Raw genomic sequence first — 15,340 nt, forward strand, 5'->3', positions numbered from 1 at the left:
GCTCAATTTTATACACCTTTCAGCAACGTGATGATTCAAGACAATTACACTAAAATATGTGGACACCCCTAAAAATTAGTTGCTAAATTTGAAGGGGTGTCCACATACTTTTGGCCATGTAGTGTAATTGTCTTGAACCAGCTAGACGCATTTCAGTACAACTAAACAGTTGACAGGGCCTTAATTTGCTGGTTGGGGGAGAAAAGCAATGTAAAAGGCATGCAGTAGTGTTGGCTATTTAACAGAATGTTTCTTTGCTGAAAATGTCAATAATTGTCCAAATTAATTTGATGGTTTATGTGAATAAAAGCATGGCCAAGGATCTGCATTTCCTTCTACACTTAACTCATCTTGAAAAAATGTCAGATTATGTAGTAGCAATACCTAACCACAGGGAGGCATTGTGTAGACTAGTTTTTACAGAGAAACATTTACATCATTGGACACAACAGGCTTCGTAAGGTTCAAATATTTATTAATTGGTTGTTGTCCTCATTCATTACACAATCAACATGGGTGTTACAGTAAGTAAAAATAAAGTAGGCCATTTCGATTGAGTCCAACTCTGCCCTCTGACATTGATTGCCAGAAAGAAAGACTGAACATCTCTCCTCGCACAATAACCAACACCACTGCTCCCCTCAGGAGGAGACTGAGTTATAGGGTCTGTGTTTCTGCTCTCACTACAGGAAGTGAACAGAACAGTGCTTCAAGACAGTGCAAACGGAGGATAAAGCCAACATTTTTTTTTATCGTAGTACAATAGCTTCAACACATGAATCCAATGAGGGTGCATACAGTCATACTGGTTCACACAGTACCTAGCATGGAAACACAGCAACCCAATCCTACAAGGAAGGAAGAGTATACCAGTAGATTAAGATGAAAGGGAGATGGATACAGTAGATCAGAGGACGGTTGGAACTAGGTCTGGGTTTGACTGCATCGGGAACGGAAAAGAGAGGGTAGGTGTGTGTCTAGATGTCCTTGAGGTCCTTCTGGATGCCCCAGAGTGTTTCTGCGCTTTTCTTCAGCTGTCCCACCTCAGCGTCAGTCAGGGTCATATTGATCACGCTGCCCACTCCGTTGCTGTTCAGCACACATGGCAGGGACAGGAACACCTCCTCGCCAATACCATACATGTCCTTGGGAAACAAAACACAGCCGTCAATTATCGCATCAAAATGGGTGTTTTATTCTCGTGTGTGTGTTTACATTTACACGTGGATAATGTGTGACTGGGTGCGTTATCCCGTCACCTTGACCATGGTGGAGACAGGATGGATCCTGCTCATGTTCTTGATGATGCTCTCAGTGAGATCCGCCACACTCAGGCCGATGGCCCAGTTAGTGTACCCCTTCAGCTTGATCACCTCGTAGGCACTGGAGGAGCACACAAAACAGTCACCGTCAGTCAACATCCGACTGTTGCCATCTTGAACAGGTCTCTCTCGCAATGAGAGGAACCTGTATGAGGGGTAAAGCAGCCTTTACTGATTCTAACAGCAGACCTATCAGCTCGTTGCCAGCTCTTAGCAAACTGTTAGGAAAAAAAAATAAAAAAAATAAAAGGTGTTGACCAAATACAATGCTATTTCTCTGTAAACAAAGTAAGACTTTCAGCATGCTTATAGTGAAGGGCACTCAACATGTACTGCACTGACACAAATGATTGACATTTGACGCAGCCTTTGATATTATTGACCATAACCTGTTGAAAAAAAATAAAAATAAACGTGTTTTATGGCTTTTTAATGGAAGCTTCTCTAATGTCAAACATGTAAAGTGTGGTGCACCACAGGGCAGCTCCCTAGGGCCTCTACTATTTTTACCAGTGACCTGCCACTGGCATTAAACAAGGCACGTGTGTCCATGCATGCTGATGATTCAACCATATACGCGTCTGCAACCACAGCTAATGAAGTCACTGAAACCCTTAACAAAGAGTTGCAGTCTGTTTTGGAATGGGTGGCCAGTAATAAATTGGTCCTGAACGTCTAAAACTAAGAGCATTGTATTTGGTAAAAATCATTGCCTAAGTTCTAGACCTCAGCTGAATCTGATAATGAATGGTGTGGCTGTTGAACAAGTTGAGACCAAATTAATTGGCATTTACCTTCGATTGTAAACTGTCGTGGTCAAAACATATAGATTCAATGGTTGTAAAGATGTAATAAAGAGATGCTGATTTGACACCACAGTCCAAAAAGCAAGTCCTGCAGGCTCTAGTTTAGTCTTATCTTGATTATTGTCCAGTAATGTGGTCGAGTGCTGCAAAGGACCTAGTTAAGCTGCAGCTGGCCAGAACAGAGTAGTACGTCTTGCTCTTCACTGTAAATCAGAGGGCTGATATAAATACTATGCATTGAGGAGAGACTGACTGCGTCACCTCTTTTAATAAGAAACAATGTGTTGAAAATTCTAAATTATTTGCATAGTCAACTTACACAGCTCTGATACACACTTTTACCCCAACAGGGGTCTTTTCACAGTCCCCAAATCCAGAACAAATTCAAGATAGCGTACAGTATTATATAGAGCCCTTATTGCATTGAACTCCCATCTCATATTGCTCAAATGAACAGCAAACCTGGGTTCAAAAAACAGATACAGCAACACCTCACAACGGCTCTCCCAGATTTCACCTAGATAATTTGTGTATGTATTGATATGAAGGCTACGTGTGCCTTTTTTTAATTGACGTAGTGCTGTCCTTGAGCCGTTCTTGTATATTAAATGTTTCATGTGGACCCCAGGAAGAATAGCTGCTCCTTTTGCAACATCTAAGGGGGATCCTAATAAAACACAAAAGCGAATTCAAAATAAAATGTGGAAGGGAGGGCAGGCTTTGACAGTAATTCTAGTATACAACATCAGTAGAACTAATTATATGAATTATACAGAAAATTAGCCCAGCCTTATATCATCCTTATTTTAGCCCTTACACCTTGACAGCTCCAGTAGATATGAATGAATCAAAAGGTGGGGAGCAATACGGTGTAAACTCCAGATGTACTACCAGGGCTAGGTGGAGTCAGAGGCACATATTTAGACTCTGGATGGAGCTGGGGATAGGTTCAGGGTAGTTACCTGTCGACCACTGCCTTGTGGGTGGCCTTCCAGTCCTCCTTGTCTCCATCAAGGCCAAACTCTGGGTTCAGCTTCTGCAAGTTGACTCCAGCCACATTGACACCGCTCCACACAGGGACTAGCACACACAGGGGGAGAGTCAGATATTTACACATTCATTTAACCAGATTTTAGAATTTCCTATTTAAAACAAGCAGACTCAACTCATAACACATTCTTTCTGACAGAGATAATTGATGTCCAGAGTGATGTAAAAACCCATGCCAAAACAAGTACTTTCGTGGGATTCATTTAAAGCCTTTAAATCTGCCAACAGCCTTGTGGCTTACTAGATGTGACAAGAAGTTCACACATGAGCTCAGATTCCCACTGAAGTACACACTCCACTGACGTCAATATTGTCGCCATCATCCCCACCACTGGTATCGCCGTGTTCTCCCAGCACCCATCCGTTGAAACTGGAGGCATGGATGCCCAGGCGCTCAGCCATCAGGAAACGGAAGCGGGCGGAGTCCAGGTTGGTGCCGCTGCCGATGACACGGTGTTTGGGCAAGCCACTCAACTTCCACGTCACATAGGTCAGCACATCCACTAGGGGGTAGGGAAAGACGGGGATAGGGTCACACACACACACTTATCATTGACAATGCTAATGAATGACTGCCCATCCCTGTCACCCAATTTGTTGTCACAGTGACCGCCCTATCTTGTAATGTGGAATGGTGTGATACTGTAGTAGTTGATAAGGGTGGAATGTTGGGACAACATAATCTAGGGGAGAATAAGAACATTTTGTGTGTCCAAGATTTTATTTGAAATGTCAGTGTGTGTACCGGATTGTTTGTTTGTTTGTGTACCTGGGTTGGACACCACAATAAGGGTGCAGTTGGGGGAGTGTTTGACAATCTGTGGGATGATGTGTTTGAAGATATTGACGTTCCTCTGAACCAGGTTGAGCCTGCTCTCTCCCTCCTGCTGACGCACGCCAGCGGACACAACCACGATGCGGGAGTTAGCCGTTACGGCATAATCTGGACAGAGATCGAGAAAGAGCAATTGAATTACGTAGGATTTTTCCAATTCACATTTAGCAGGGGTAAAAAACAACAAAAAAAAAACAAAAAAAAGAATCGAAATGGTAATCAAAACCTTACCCTGGTAAGGCCACTCGTTTCAAAATAGGCTGCATTACATGTTCAATTGCGAAATACATAAATATTCTGCCATTTTAGCTCTGAGCCACTCCAGTGGCATGCACACAAGGAGATTCTCTTACCTTTGTCAGCGACTATCTTAGACGTCTTTAGGAAGAGGCTCCCGTGCTGCAGGTCCATCAACTCTCCCTTCAGCTTATCCTCCATCACATCAACCAGAGCCAGCTCATCAGCCAAGTCCTATAGGAAAGAGGGAGAAGGTAGGGTGGAGAGGAGGTGAAGGGCCAAAAGGAGAGGAAGGATATGAATACCTGGTATTTAGTTAGAAATTACATGGTAAAATCCACAATTACAACTAGCCTACATAACTGAGTAGTAACTATTTGCTGGTATCACAATAGTAGAGGTAAACTCAGAGTAAACTAGTACTGATAATACAATAGTAAGAGAAGTAAAGTAGCAGTAAGACAGTGATATAGTTAGACTTACCCTGAGGAGGACGCTGACGGCACAGGCCATACCCACCATGCCCACCCCCACCACGGTCACCTTGTTCCTGGGAGGCTCCGCGGGGCCGCTGGCCACGGGGGTGAGCAACTTCTGCATCACAGACGACATGATTCACGACGCTGGAGGGAGGGAGAGCGAGTTTAACCTTCAGACTAGTTATCAAGGTTGGTCTACTGTGAGAAATTTTTCAAACGGAAACCAAGATGAGTGTGAAATTTGGGTGAGAGGTCATCATGCCTTGGCGAAAAGCAATCAAATTGACATTCACCATTGAGCACGCTCTTTAGTCCAGGCATAGGCTTAATCTGTGTCTGGGAATCCAGCCCAAGGAATGTAATTCTTAAGCCAATCAAACACTACTGTATTTCATTTATTCAGTTAAAACCAATATCCTATTAACTGCCCCCCTAAAAAGAAAGGGTCGGACAGTGACCCTAATCCTCCCTCATCATTAGGCCCCCCCCCCCCCCCCCGAGCCTAAATTACAATCCATTTCCCCCCTCCATTTGCTGCTGCTGAAGCAGAGGCGCACACACAAACTTACACAACAAGTGATATCAGTAGGAGAGTTGCTCTGTTCGCAAATATCTAGTCTAGTCCATGTGAGACGCAGTTACTATTGCTCGCAAACTCCTCAAACATTATTTATAACACTTCTTAAAAACAGACGCAGACGAAGTAAGCACTTCACTGTTATTGTACACCTGTCCTACACCAGGTGTTTACAAAGCATGTAACAAATAAAACTGTGATGAGTTAGAATTGTTTGCCACCAGTAGCCTGAATCCTCCATCAGCAGCTAAAAATTATACTGGAGTCCAGAGGCAGGACAGTCAGAAAGGTCAAGCAATGGTGTTATTACAATTTGACCTGAATAGAAGAGTTCAGCTGACGACACCTGTTCTACTACAGTTTTACATGACAATGTGACAAGTGGGCCTAACGTAGCCCTATAACGAGTAGCATGACCCAGATGTGAGTGTATGTTATTGCAATTCTTAAATATGAAAACAGTGCACCCTCTGATAAATGTCTTAATATATTTTAATCTTATGACAATGAAGGATACAGTGCCTTCGGAAAGTATTCAGACCCCTTGACTTTTTGTTACATTATACAGTCTTATACTAAAAATATATTAAATAAAAAATATCCTCAGCAATCTACACAGAACACCACATAATGACAAAGTTAACAGGTTTCAATTTTTTATCCCACATTCAAAATAATTAAAAAAACTGAAATACCTTATGTAAATAAGTATTCACCCCCCCTTGCCAAGAGACTCGAAATTGAGCTCAGGTGTATCCTGTTTCCACTGATCATCTTTCAGATGTTTCTACAACTTCATTGGAGTCCACCTGTGGTAAATTCAATTGATTGGACATGATTTGGAAAGGCACACACCTGTCTATATAAAAGTTGACAGTACATGTAAGTGCAAAAACCAAGCCACGAGGTCAAAGGAATTGTCCATTCAGCTTGAGCTCCTCTGTGGCATTGGAAGAAACTTCCAGAAGGACAACCCATCTCTGCAGCACTCCACCAATCAGGGCTTTATGGTAGAGTGGCCAGACGGAAGACACTCCTCAGTGAAAAGCCCATGACAGCCCACTTGGAGTTTGCCAAAAGGCACCTAAATACTCTCAGACCATGAGAAACAAGATTCTCTGGTCTGATGAAACCAAGATTTAATTATTTGGCCTGAATGCCAATTGTCACATCTGGAAGATACCTGGCACCATCCCTACAGTGAAGCATGGTGATGGCAGCACAGAGAGAGAGAGAGAGAGAGAGAGAGAGAGAGAGAGAGAGAGAGAGAGAGAGGAGGAGAGAGAGAGAGAGAGATCCTTCATGAAAACCTGCTCAGGACCTCAGACTGGGGCAAAGGTTCACCTTCCAACAGGACAACAACCCTAAGCACACAGCCAAGACAACACAGGAGTGGCTTCAGGACAAGTCTCAGAATGTCCTTGAGTGGCCCAGCCAGAGCCCGGACTTGAACCTGAAAATATCTCTGTCAGCAATGCTCCCCATCCAACCGGAGAACTGGAGAGGACCTGCAGAGAAGAATGGGAGAAACTACCAATACAGGTGAGACAAGCTTGTAGCATAAGAGAACTCAATGCTGTAAACTGCTGCCAAAAGGTGCTTCCACAAAGTACTGAGTGAAGGGTCTAAATACTTATGTAAAATGTGATTTGTTTTTACTTTTATAAATTAGCAAAAATTGAAATACTCAATCTAAAATATGTTTAACACTTTGTTACTACACAATTCCATATGTGTCATTTCATAGTTGCGATGTCTTCACTTACTTTACAATGTAGAAAATAAATCAAACGAAAAACCCTGGAATGAGTAGGTGTCCAAACTTTTGACTGGTACTGTATCTATGGGTGACTCCTCACAACAAGAACAAAAAGAGAACACCATGACTTTCACTCAATTTTATCAATAAAGGGTCTTTGAGGAAAGCTTGTTCACATGTCATTTGTATCTTAAAGCATAATTGAGAAATATTTAATTGTAGTCGGAATGTGACATTGACCTTACCCAGGTCTCCATTAAGACTCCATAATGTTTCATCTGTAGGTGCTACAAATTAAAAGTTGGTGTCATATGAACCTTTATTGCTTACTCTGTAATGAGTAGTAGTTTGATATTTATGAATATAGAAAAATATAAATGTTTAATATATTCTACAGGCATATCAAAGTTCCAGAGTGGGATTTCTGCTAGTTATAAAGTTATGGTCCATTGTATACAAATACATTGGCATAGTAGGCAATGTAACCAGTCAGACCTCCTTTTGCTTGCGTCATTGCACATCCTGCAAATCACCAGCAGAGGGCAACCATTTTGAATCCATTTTCACATTCACTGTTGGTAATGCTTACAAATTGGATCATAACTCTTAAAAGTAGCAGAGATCCCACTCCTGAACTTTATATAGCGTGGGAAAAGGGAATCCGGACACTTAAAACGTAGGTGTAGACGCATTCAGAATTCCATGATCAGAATACTAAAGCTGCATGAACTGTCAAGTCTAGACACGTCGAGAAAGGGGGAATTAAAGGCTTGCCCATGAAGACTTTGCCTGGCACAATGTGTTCACCTTGTCAGTCAATCCTATAGAAATTGGCTAACAAAATACTAGACAAACGGGTTGATAAATGGCCCTATGGCTGGGGTCAGAGGCTGCCTATTCACAGTGGACTGAAGGGGCAATCGCAAGACACATCGTTGTCATGTATACTGAACAAAAACCATGCAAAAAAAAAAGTAAGACTTTACTGAGTTAAAGTTCATAGGAGGAAATCAGTCAATTGAAATAAATTCATTAGGCCCTAATCTATAGATTTCACATGACAGGAAATACAGATATGTATCCGTTGGTCACAGATACCTTAAAATCCAGCAGTGTTTGGTTTTCGCAAGGCATAAATGGGGCCCATGTTGTCCAAAAAGTTACTTTTGACTCATCTGTTCATAAAACACACTTCCAAAAGTCTTAATGATCATCCAGGTGCTTTTTAGCAAACTTGAGAACTTTTTGGACAAGATTGGTTTTTCACCAGATGTAATGGGACCCAACACTGCATTCCACAGTAACAACCTCATTCCAATGGTCAAGTATGGTGGTAATGGTTTGGGGATGCTTTGCTGCCTCAGGACCTGGACAACTTGCCTTAATAGAAGGAACCATTTACTCTCAGAGAATTCTACAGGAGAATGTCAGGCCAGCAGTCTGTAAGCAGAAGCTAAAGCGCAGCTGGGTCATGCAGCAAGACAATGATCCAAAACACAAATCTACATGAAAATTGCTAAAAAAAACACCACATTTGAAGTTTTGGAATGGCTTAGTCAAAAGTCCAGACCTAATCCCAATTGAGATGTTGTGGCAGGACTTTAAACAAGCAGTTCATGCTTAAACCCACAAATGTCACCGAGTTAAAGCAGTTATACATGGAAGAGTGGGGGCAAAACTTCCAGTGACTAAAGACACTGAACACCTACAGGAAGAATTTGGTTGGACTCAATTGCAGCTAAAAGTGGCACAACCAGTTATTGAGTGTAAGGGGGCAATTACTTTTTCACAGGCAAATTGGGTGTTGCATAACTTAAATAAACATGTTTCCTTTATCTAATATTAGGTTTTGATTGAAGATCTGATCATTGAACACTTTCACAGCACTAACTTTAGTTTGAGATTGTTTACCTTTAAAATGTAAGAAATATTGCCTTGTAATTCTGTTTCAAAAACCCACATATCTTTAAGACACTTTCAAATTTCTCTCCCTCACTAGCGAGGATAATGAAAGCTCACAGCAGTAATGGTAGACCTACCAATTAGTGATTTTACTGATATCAATTGTATTTGTGATTAAAAAAACTAATGGAATTACAGCAACTGAATTGGCTACAATGGGAAATCAAACCACAGTTGGGTGGGTCACCTGCTACTGTCCTCCCTTCCACTGACATACTGTCTAATTTACAATGAAGGCCTACACCGGCCAAACCCTGACGACGCTGGGACAATTGTGCGCTGCCCTATGGGACTCCCAATCACGGCCGGTTGTGATAAAGCCTGGATTCGAACCAGGTTGTCTGACTCTTTCTACAAGGCTTTCTATCAAGTTAGGTCTGCCAAATTAGATGTAGCATTGGGAGGGGAAAAAAATAAAAATACATAAATCCAGCCATAGAGTATTGCCTATCATCAAAATAAAAGTAGTTTATAACATGCACAATTAGAAGCATCAATCTATATAGAGCAAGCTTAACTAAATTCGAGCCCAGTAACTTTGCTCACCGCATCCTCCTTCGATTGTCTCGTCTGGCTGCCACGAAAAGCCCCCACCTTGGAGACAGTCAATCACATCATTGTGGAGCTGCTGATCTGCTCGAAGTGTGTGCGTGTCACTGGCGATGTACTTTGCTGGACGTGCTAGCTGTTCTCAGCGGCTCATCACTTCAAAACGCATTCCGTCTTGGTGTTATCGATTGGCTTACTATTACCGGTAAAATTTAAGTTATAAAATCGCAAATCATCATAAACCTGACACTTAAATCAATCATTTTGGTTGCCCAAAATGTGTGAATGTGTGTTTCACTGTCCAATCTGAGGCTTGAACATGATCTGAACGCGTGATCTGAGGCTGTTTGGTCTCTTGCCCATCAACTTGGGAAAGCCTCAAGGCAGAGCGGACAGTGCATTATAAACAAAGCGCCGCATATTTATTGCCCCCCAAAAAATTAACACACGACTTTTTTTGCGGGGTGTGGAGAAAAGGCGAGCATCCGTTACAGTAATTCAACTTTGTCCGGCCTTAACAGGTATTATTCGTCCTAATTTGACAGTTATATAACATGGACGATACAGCGGAGATAATAGAAGACAAGTACTGGAAACAATAGAACACTATTAAAACCTCGGGAAACCAGGCCTGGTAATCATAGCCGACTTTGAAAAGGTACGACTGGATTTATATACACACTACCAGTCAAAAGTTTGACACCTACTCATTCAAGTAAATAGAAGGCACATTAAAGCTCATCTCCTTTAAGATTGCACATTCAGCAAATCACCAGCAGAGGGAGTTTCCTTTACATTTTCCCATTCCCTGTGTTGGTGGTGCTAATGACATTCATCATAACTTAAAGTTGCTGAGAACACACTATGGAAATGTGATATACTTGTAGAGTACATTGTTTAAAACAATGTTTTAATATGAACTAAATAAGTGTACTTGAGATTTTCAATATTTGCAATGTTGAATAAATTAATGTGAAAGTTTTATTTCATAACATAGACATCCATATTTTAGAGCACTAAGGACTATAAATACAATAGGACCCGTGTGGCTACGTTGGTAGAGCATGGTACGCACTTGCAACACCAGGGTTGTGAGTTTGATTCCCACAGGGGACCTGTAGCCACAAACAAAACATGTATAAGTGACTTGTATGCAAGTCACTTATCCAGAGCATCTGCTAAAATGTAAATGTAGAATGCTACCAAGATGTCTGTATCATGCAGGGGTTCAACTTTCATAGGGGACATGTCCCCCACATTCTGAAAGTGCATTTTTGCCCCCCCCCAGTTATAATTGGAATGTGATACAAAACAAGTCCACGGTCTGCTTTAGGACCATGCGGACCCTTCCGAGCCATCAGATAGGCTGTTTGGAGTGTACATCTAACTGGATAGATATTTATATATATTATAATAATAATAATAATAATAATAATAATAATTCCCCCCACTTCTAAAACCGAAGTTGCGCCCGTGGTATCATGTACTGTTCACGGATCATACGAGGAGTCCAAAAAGGGCTAAAAAAAAATCCCACTTTCATCATGAGCTTTTCAAAAATGGTTTATGATACAAATGTAAAAGGTGTATCAAACATTCTTCCTCTCAATGTGAGTATTACCATAACAATCTGACATATAAAAATATATTCGGGCCTTGCAGGCGTGGACTCGCCAAATTGAGGCCTATTAATAATAATAATCATATTAAAAATATTGAAGCTTCAAGATGTCCGGAATGCGATAACTGATATCCCAATAGGTCAATTATTATTTTTCTATATAAAAAACGAAGCCATGTCCTTGTAGGCCAATGTTTAATACAATAGTCCTTCCATCGTCCTTGATGGTCGGATACTTTTTTTGCACTGCAAGATGGCAGAACATCTATAACCTCCACCTCGTTTGTCACTTTCCATTAATACTCTGCACAGTTCAAGATAATATTCAAGTCGTCAGTAAATCATTAGCCACATCTTCAAATTACACATTCCGTAATACGAGAACTTTGTCATGTTAAAAAACGGAGTCTCCCACGAAGCTCAGAGGAAAATGTCATTTTCCTGTAAAGTGAGCGACAGCCACCTTTGTAAGAATCCATCGACTTGTCGTTCTAGGGAGCTAGCCTACTACCTAGCAAAAACACAGCATGCCATTAGGCTTTGTGTAGCCGAGGACTAGACAGCCTACAAAAACGCTGAAATATACATTTCTATTCAGCCGTAAAGGAAATCTAAAAGGACTTGCAATAGCCCACATCGACTATTCCAAAATGTCAATAAAACCCTAACCATGTATGCATTTCAAGAACATTTAGGCTGTTGCAAGCTACAGAATGTATCCAACAACAAAAAGTGTCGGCCTACGTGCATTTTTTAGCATACAAGCGTACATGAGAATTCACTCAAAGTCAAAGCAAACACCGGCAGTAGCTAGATACATACATTTTCCAGCGATTTAAAGAGCAGTTATATCCCTTTTTGGTCCAAAGAGGTAGGCGAGTGAAGAAGGTAGAGAGAGGGCGTGACGACTTGACTTGTGGAGTGCGGGGTTTAAATGTGTTTTAGAGAAAGAGGAGGATGCAACATTGGGCTTTACCACTGGCTGAGTTTGACACGGGGAGAATCTCAATAGTATATCCTCGCGTCCGCTCTCCTCGCCTCTTTCTCAAACCCCATTGGAGGAGAAAGTCAGACGGGCGGGATCTCTGGCTTTGTCATCCAATGGGTTTTGAGGAAGCGAGGACGAGGAGAGAGGACGCCAGTAGGATGCAATTGAGATTGTGAAATAGGTTGTCAGACGGTTGGACCAGATTTTGGCTTGATGGGTTACAGCTATTGTCAGATTTGATTTTTCGTAGAAGGTAAAGAATTTACACAGCAGATTATGAGAATTAATGTAGCAGGTTAGGATAATTATTTAAGGATAGGAACGGGTAGGCTAAAATGCAAAAAAATGATGTGCTTGACGTTAATTTGACTAAAACGGTATCCCTTCCAGCCATGACCCTTGGACCAAATTCACATTGGCATGGGGATACATTTGCGCACACACAGAAGAGGACATTTTAAGAGCTGCTCTGCTGTGATAGCAACGGCTACCTATAAATACATTAATTCAAGTTGTCTCCCCAGGAATCAATCTCTGGTTGTTACAAAACGTTATGTGCATGTACTGTATTATCTAGTCTATGCTTTATTGTTGTACTGTGTAGGTATATTATAGGCCTATTACACAGCCTAGGTGTATTCAATGGACTTTAATAGGAAAATGAAAACTGTAGGCATAGCCTACTCTACCATATTCCCAAAAGGTGTTCAGCACCTACAGAGGGGGAGGGAAAGGGAGAGAGAGAGAGATATCATGCTCAAGTTTGCATGTTTTAAAGCCTATGGTGATAGACAACATGTGATTCTAATATAGGTAGACCTAACTTATAGTAAGCTCACAAGCTGCAATGGTCTTAGCTACAGATTGTAACACCAGATAATATGATTAAACCCCAAGAAATGTGGCACCCATTATGCTTGGAGTTACAGGTTAGATACTGTTCCGTGTAGGGCAGATAATTTTTGGCCAACCATACTCTTCGTCCTCGATTAGTGGAAACAAGAGTCTCAAAAATGTTTGTTTCTAGTTGTATTGGGTCCGTTTGATTTTAGAAAATGCTCCATTAAAATAAATACATTTTTTTGCTCCATTATATAATTCAACAATGTGTACGCCACAATCTTGTCTATTTCAAGTCTTCTCTCATCGATTGAGAGGTGGGTCCATCCCAAAGTGCCACATGTCGTTTTGACGGACACCTGTCTCAATCAATGAGAGAAGGCTTGAATTAGACAAGATGGTGGTGTACACATTGTCTAAACTTTGATACTCATAGCTTTTTTGTGTGATCAACATTGTTTATTGATTTGTTACACAAACATAACCAGATCAAATAACAAACATCACCCAATAAATTATTTCCTTGTTGAGCCCATTTTCTTGAAATTCTCTCTCGACATTACATTTACATTTTACATTTAAGTCATTTAGCAGACGCTCTTATCCAGAGCGACTTCCAAATTGGTGCATTCACCTTATGATATCCAGTGGAACAACCACTTTACAAAAGTGCATCTAAATCTTTTAGGGGGGGGGGGTAGAAGGATTACTTTATCCTATTCCTTAAAGAGGTGGGGTTTCAGGTGTCTCCGGAAGGTGGTGATTGACTCCGCTGTCCTGGCGTCGTGAGGGAGCTTGTTCCACCATTGGGGTGCCAGAGCAGCGAACAGTTTTGACTGGGCTGAGCGGGAACTGTGCTTCCTCAGAGGTAGGGGGGCCAGCAGGCCAGAGGTGGATGAATGCAGTGCCCTTGTTTGGGTGTAGGGCCTGATCAGAGCCTGAAGGTATGGAGGTGCCGTTCCCTTCACGGCTCCGTAGGCAATCACCATGGTCTTGTAGCGGATGCGAGCTTCAACTGGAAGCCAGTGGAGAGAGCGGAGGAGCGGGATGACGTGAGAGAACTTGGGAAGGTTGAACACCAGACGGGCTGCGGCGTTCTGGATGAGTTGTAGGGGTTTAATGGCACAGGCAGGGAGCCCAGCCAACAGCGAGTTGCAGTAATCCAGATGGGAGATGACAAGTGCCTGGATTAGGACCTGCGCCGCTTCCTGTGTGAGGCAGGGTCGTACTCTGCGAATGTTGTAGAGCATGAACCTACAGGATCGGGTCACCGCCTTGATGTTAGTGGAGAACGACAGGGTGTTGTCCAGGATCACGCCAAGGTTCTTAGCACTCTGGGAGGAGGACACAAGGGAGTTGTCAACCGTGATGGCGAGATCATGGAACGGGCAGTCCTTCCCCGGGACGAAGAGCAGCTCCGTCTTGCCGAGGTTCAGCTTGAGCTGGTGATCCGTCATCCACACTGATATGTCTGACAGACATGCAGAGATGCGATTCGCCGCCTGGTTATCAGAAGGGGGAAAGGAGAAGATTAATTGTGTGTCGTCTGCATAGCAATGATAGGAGAGACCATGTGAGGATATGACAGAGCCAAGTGACTTGGTGTATAGCGAGAATAGGAGAGGGCCTAGAACAGAGCCCTGGGGGACACCAGTGGTGAGAGCGCATGGTGCGGAGACAGATTCTGGCCACGCCACCTGGTAGGAGCGACCTGTCAGGTAGGACGCAATCCAAGCGTGGGCCACGCCGGAGATGCCCAACTCGGAGAGGGTGGAGAGGAGGATCTGATGGTTCACAGTATCAAAGGCAGCAGATAGGTCTAGAAGGATGAGAGCAGAGGAGAGAGAGTTAGCTTTAGCAGTGCGGAGAGCCTCCGTGACACAGAGAAGGGCAGTCTCAGTTGAATGCCCAGTCTTGAAACCTGACTGATTAGGATCAAGAAGGTCATTCTGAGAGAGATAGCAGGAGAGCTGGCCAAGGACGGCACGTTCAAGAGTTTTGGAGAGAAAAGAGAGAAGGGATACTGGTCTGTAGTTGTTGACATCGGAGGGATCGAGTGTAGGTTTTTTCAGAAGGGGTGCAACTCTCGCTCTCTTGAAGACGGAAGGGACGTAGCCAGCGGTCAAGGATGAGTTGATGAGTGAGGTGAGGAAGGGGAGAAGGTCTCCAGAAATGGTCTGGAGAAGAAAGGAGGGGATAGGGTCAAGTGGGCAGGTTGTTGGGCGGCCGGCCGTCACAAGACGCGAGATTTCATCTGGAGAGAGAGGGGAGAAAGAGGTCAAAGCACAGGGTAGGGCAGTGTGAGCAGGACCAGC

General features: G+C 42.7%; 1 protein-coding gene across 1 annotated transcript; it reads right to left on the reverse strand.

The window, feature by feature from the left end:
* Positions 1 to 458: 458 nt before the first annotated feature.
* ldhb (L-lactate dehydrogenase B chain) lies at positions 459 to 12,086 on the reverse strand. Its single transcript, NM_001140497.1, has 8 exons — positions 12,020 to 12,086; positions 4,734 to 4,873; positions 4,367 to 4,484; positions 3,948 to 4,121; positions 3,508 to 3,681; positions 3,091 to 3,208; positions 1,260 to 1,383; positions 459 to 1,145 (listed from the first exon to the last, which is right to left on the reverse strand). Exons 2-8 carry the CDS (start codon positions 4,860 to 4,862, stop codon positions 978 to 980), a joined length of 1,005 nt encoding a protein of 334 aa, NP_001133969.1. The 5' UTR covers positions 4,863 to 4,873; positions 12,020 to 12,086; the 3' UTR covers positions 459 to 977.
* Positions 12,087 to 15,340: the final 3,254 nt, after the last annotated feature.

This window comes from Salmo salar, chromosome 17 (genome assembly GCF_965601325.2).
Source record: "Salmo salar chromosome 17, fSalSal1, whole genome shotgun sequence".
Lineage (NCBI taxonomy): Eukaryota > Metazoa > Chordata > Actinopteri > Salmoniformes > Salmonidae > Salmo > Salmo salar.

What these genes read in the sequence shown, in the direction of transcription:
- ldhb (NM_001140497.1), bottom strand. Translation starts at nt 4,862, where the DNA reads ATGTCGTCTGTGATGCAGAAGTTGCTCACCCCCGTGGCCAGCGGCCCC. An exon ending in TATTGTGGTGTCCAACCCAG is followed by an intron (nt 3,682 to 3,947) that starts GTACACAAACAA and finishes CCTACCCCCTAG; the next exon opens with TGGATGTGCTGACCTATGTG. An exon ending in CACAAGGCAGTGGTCGACAG is followed by an intron (nt 1,384 to 3,090) that starts GTAACTACCCTG and finishes GTGCTCCTCCAG; the next exon opens with TGCCTACGAGGTGATCAAGC.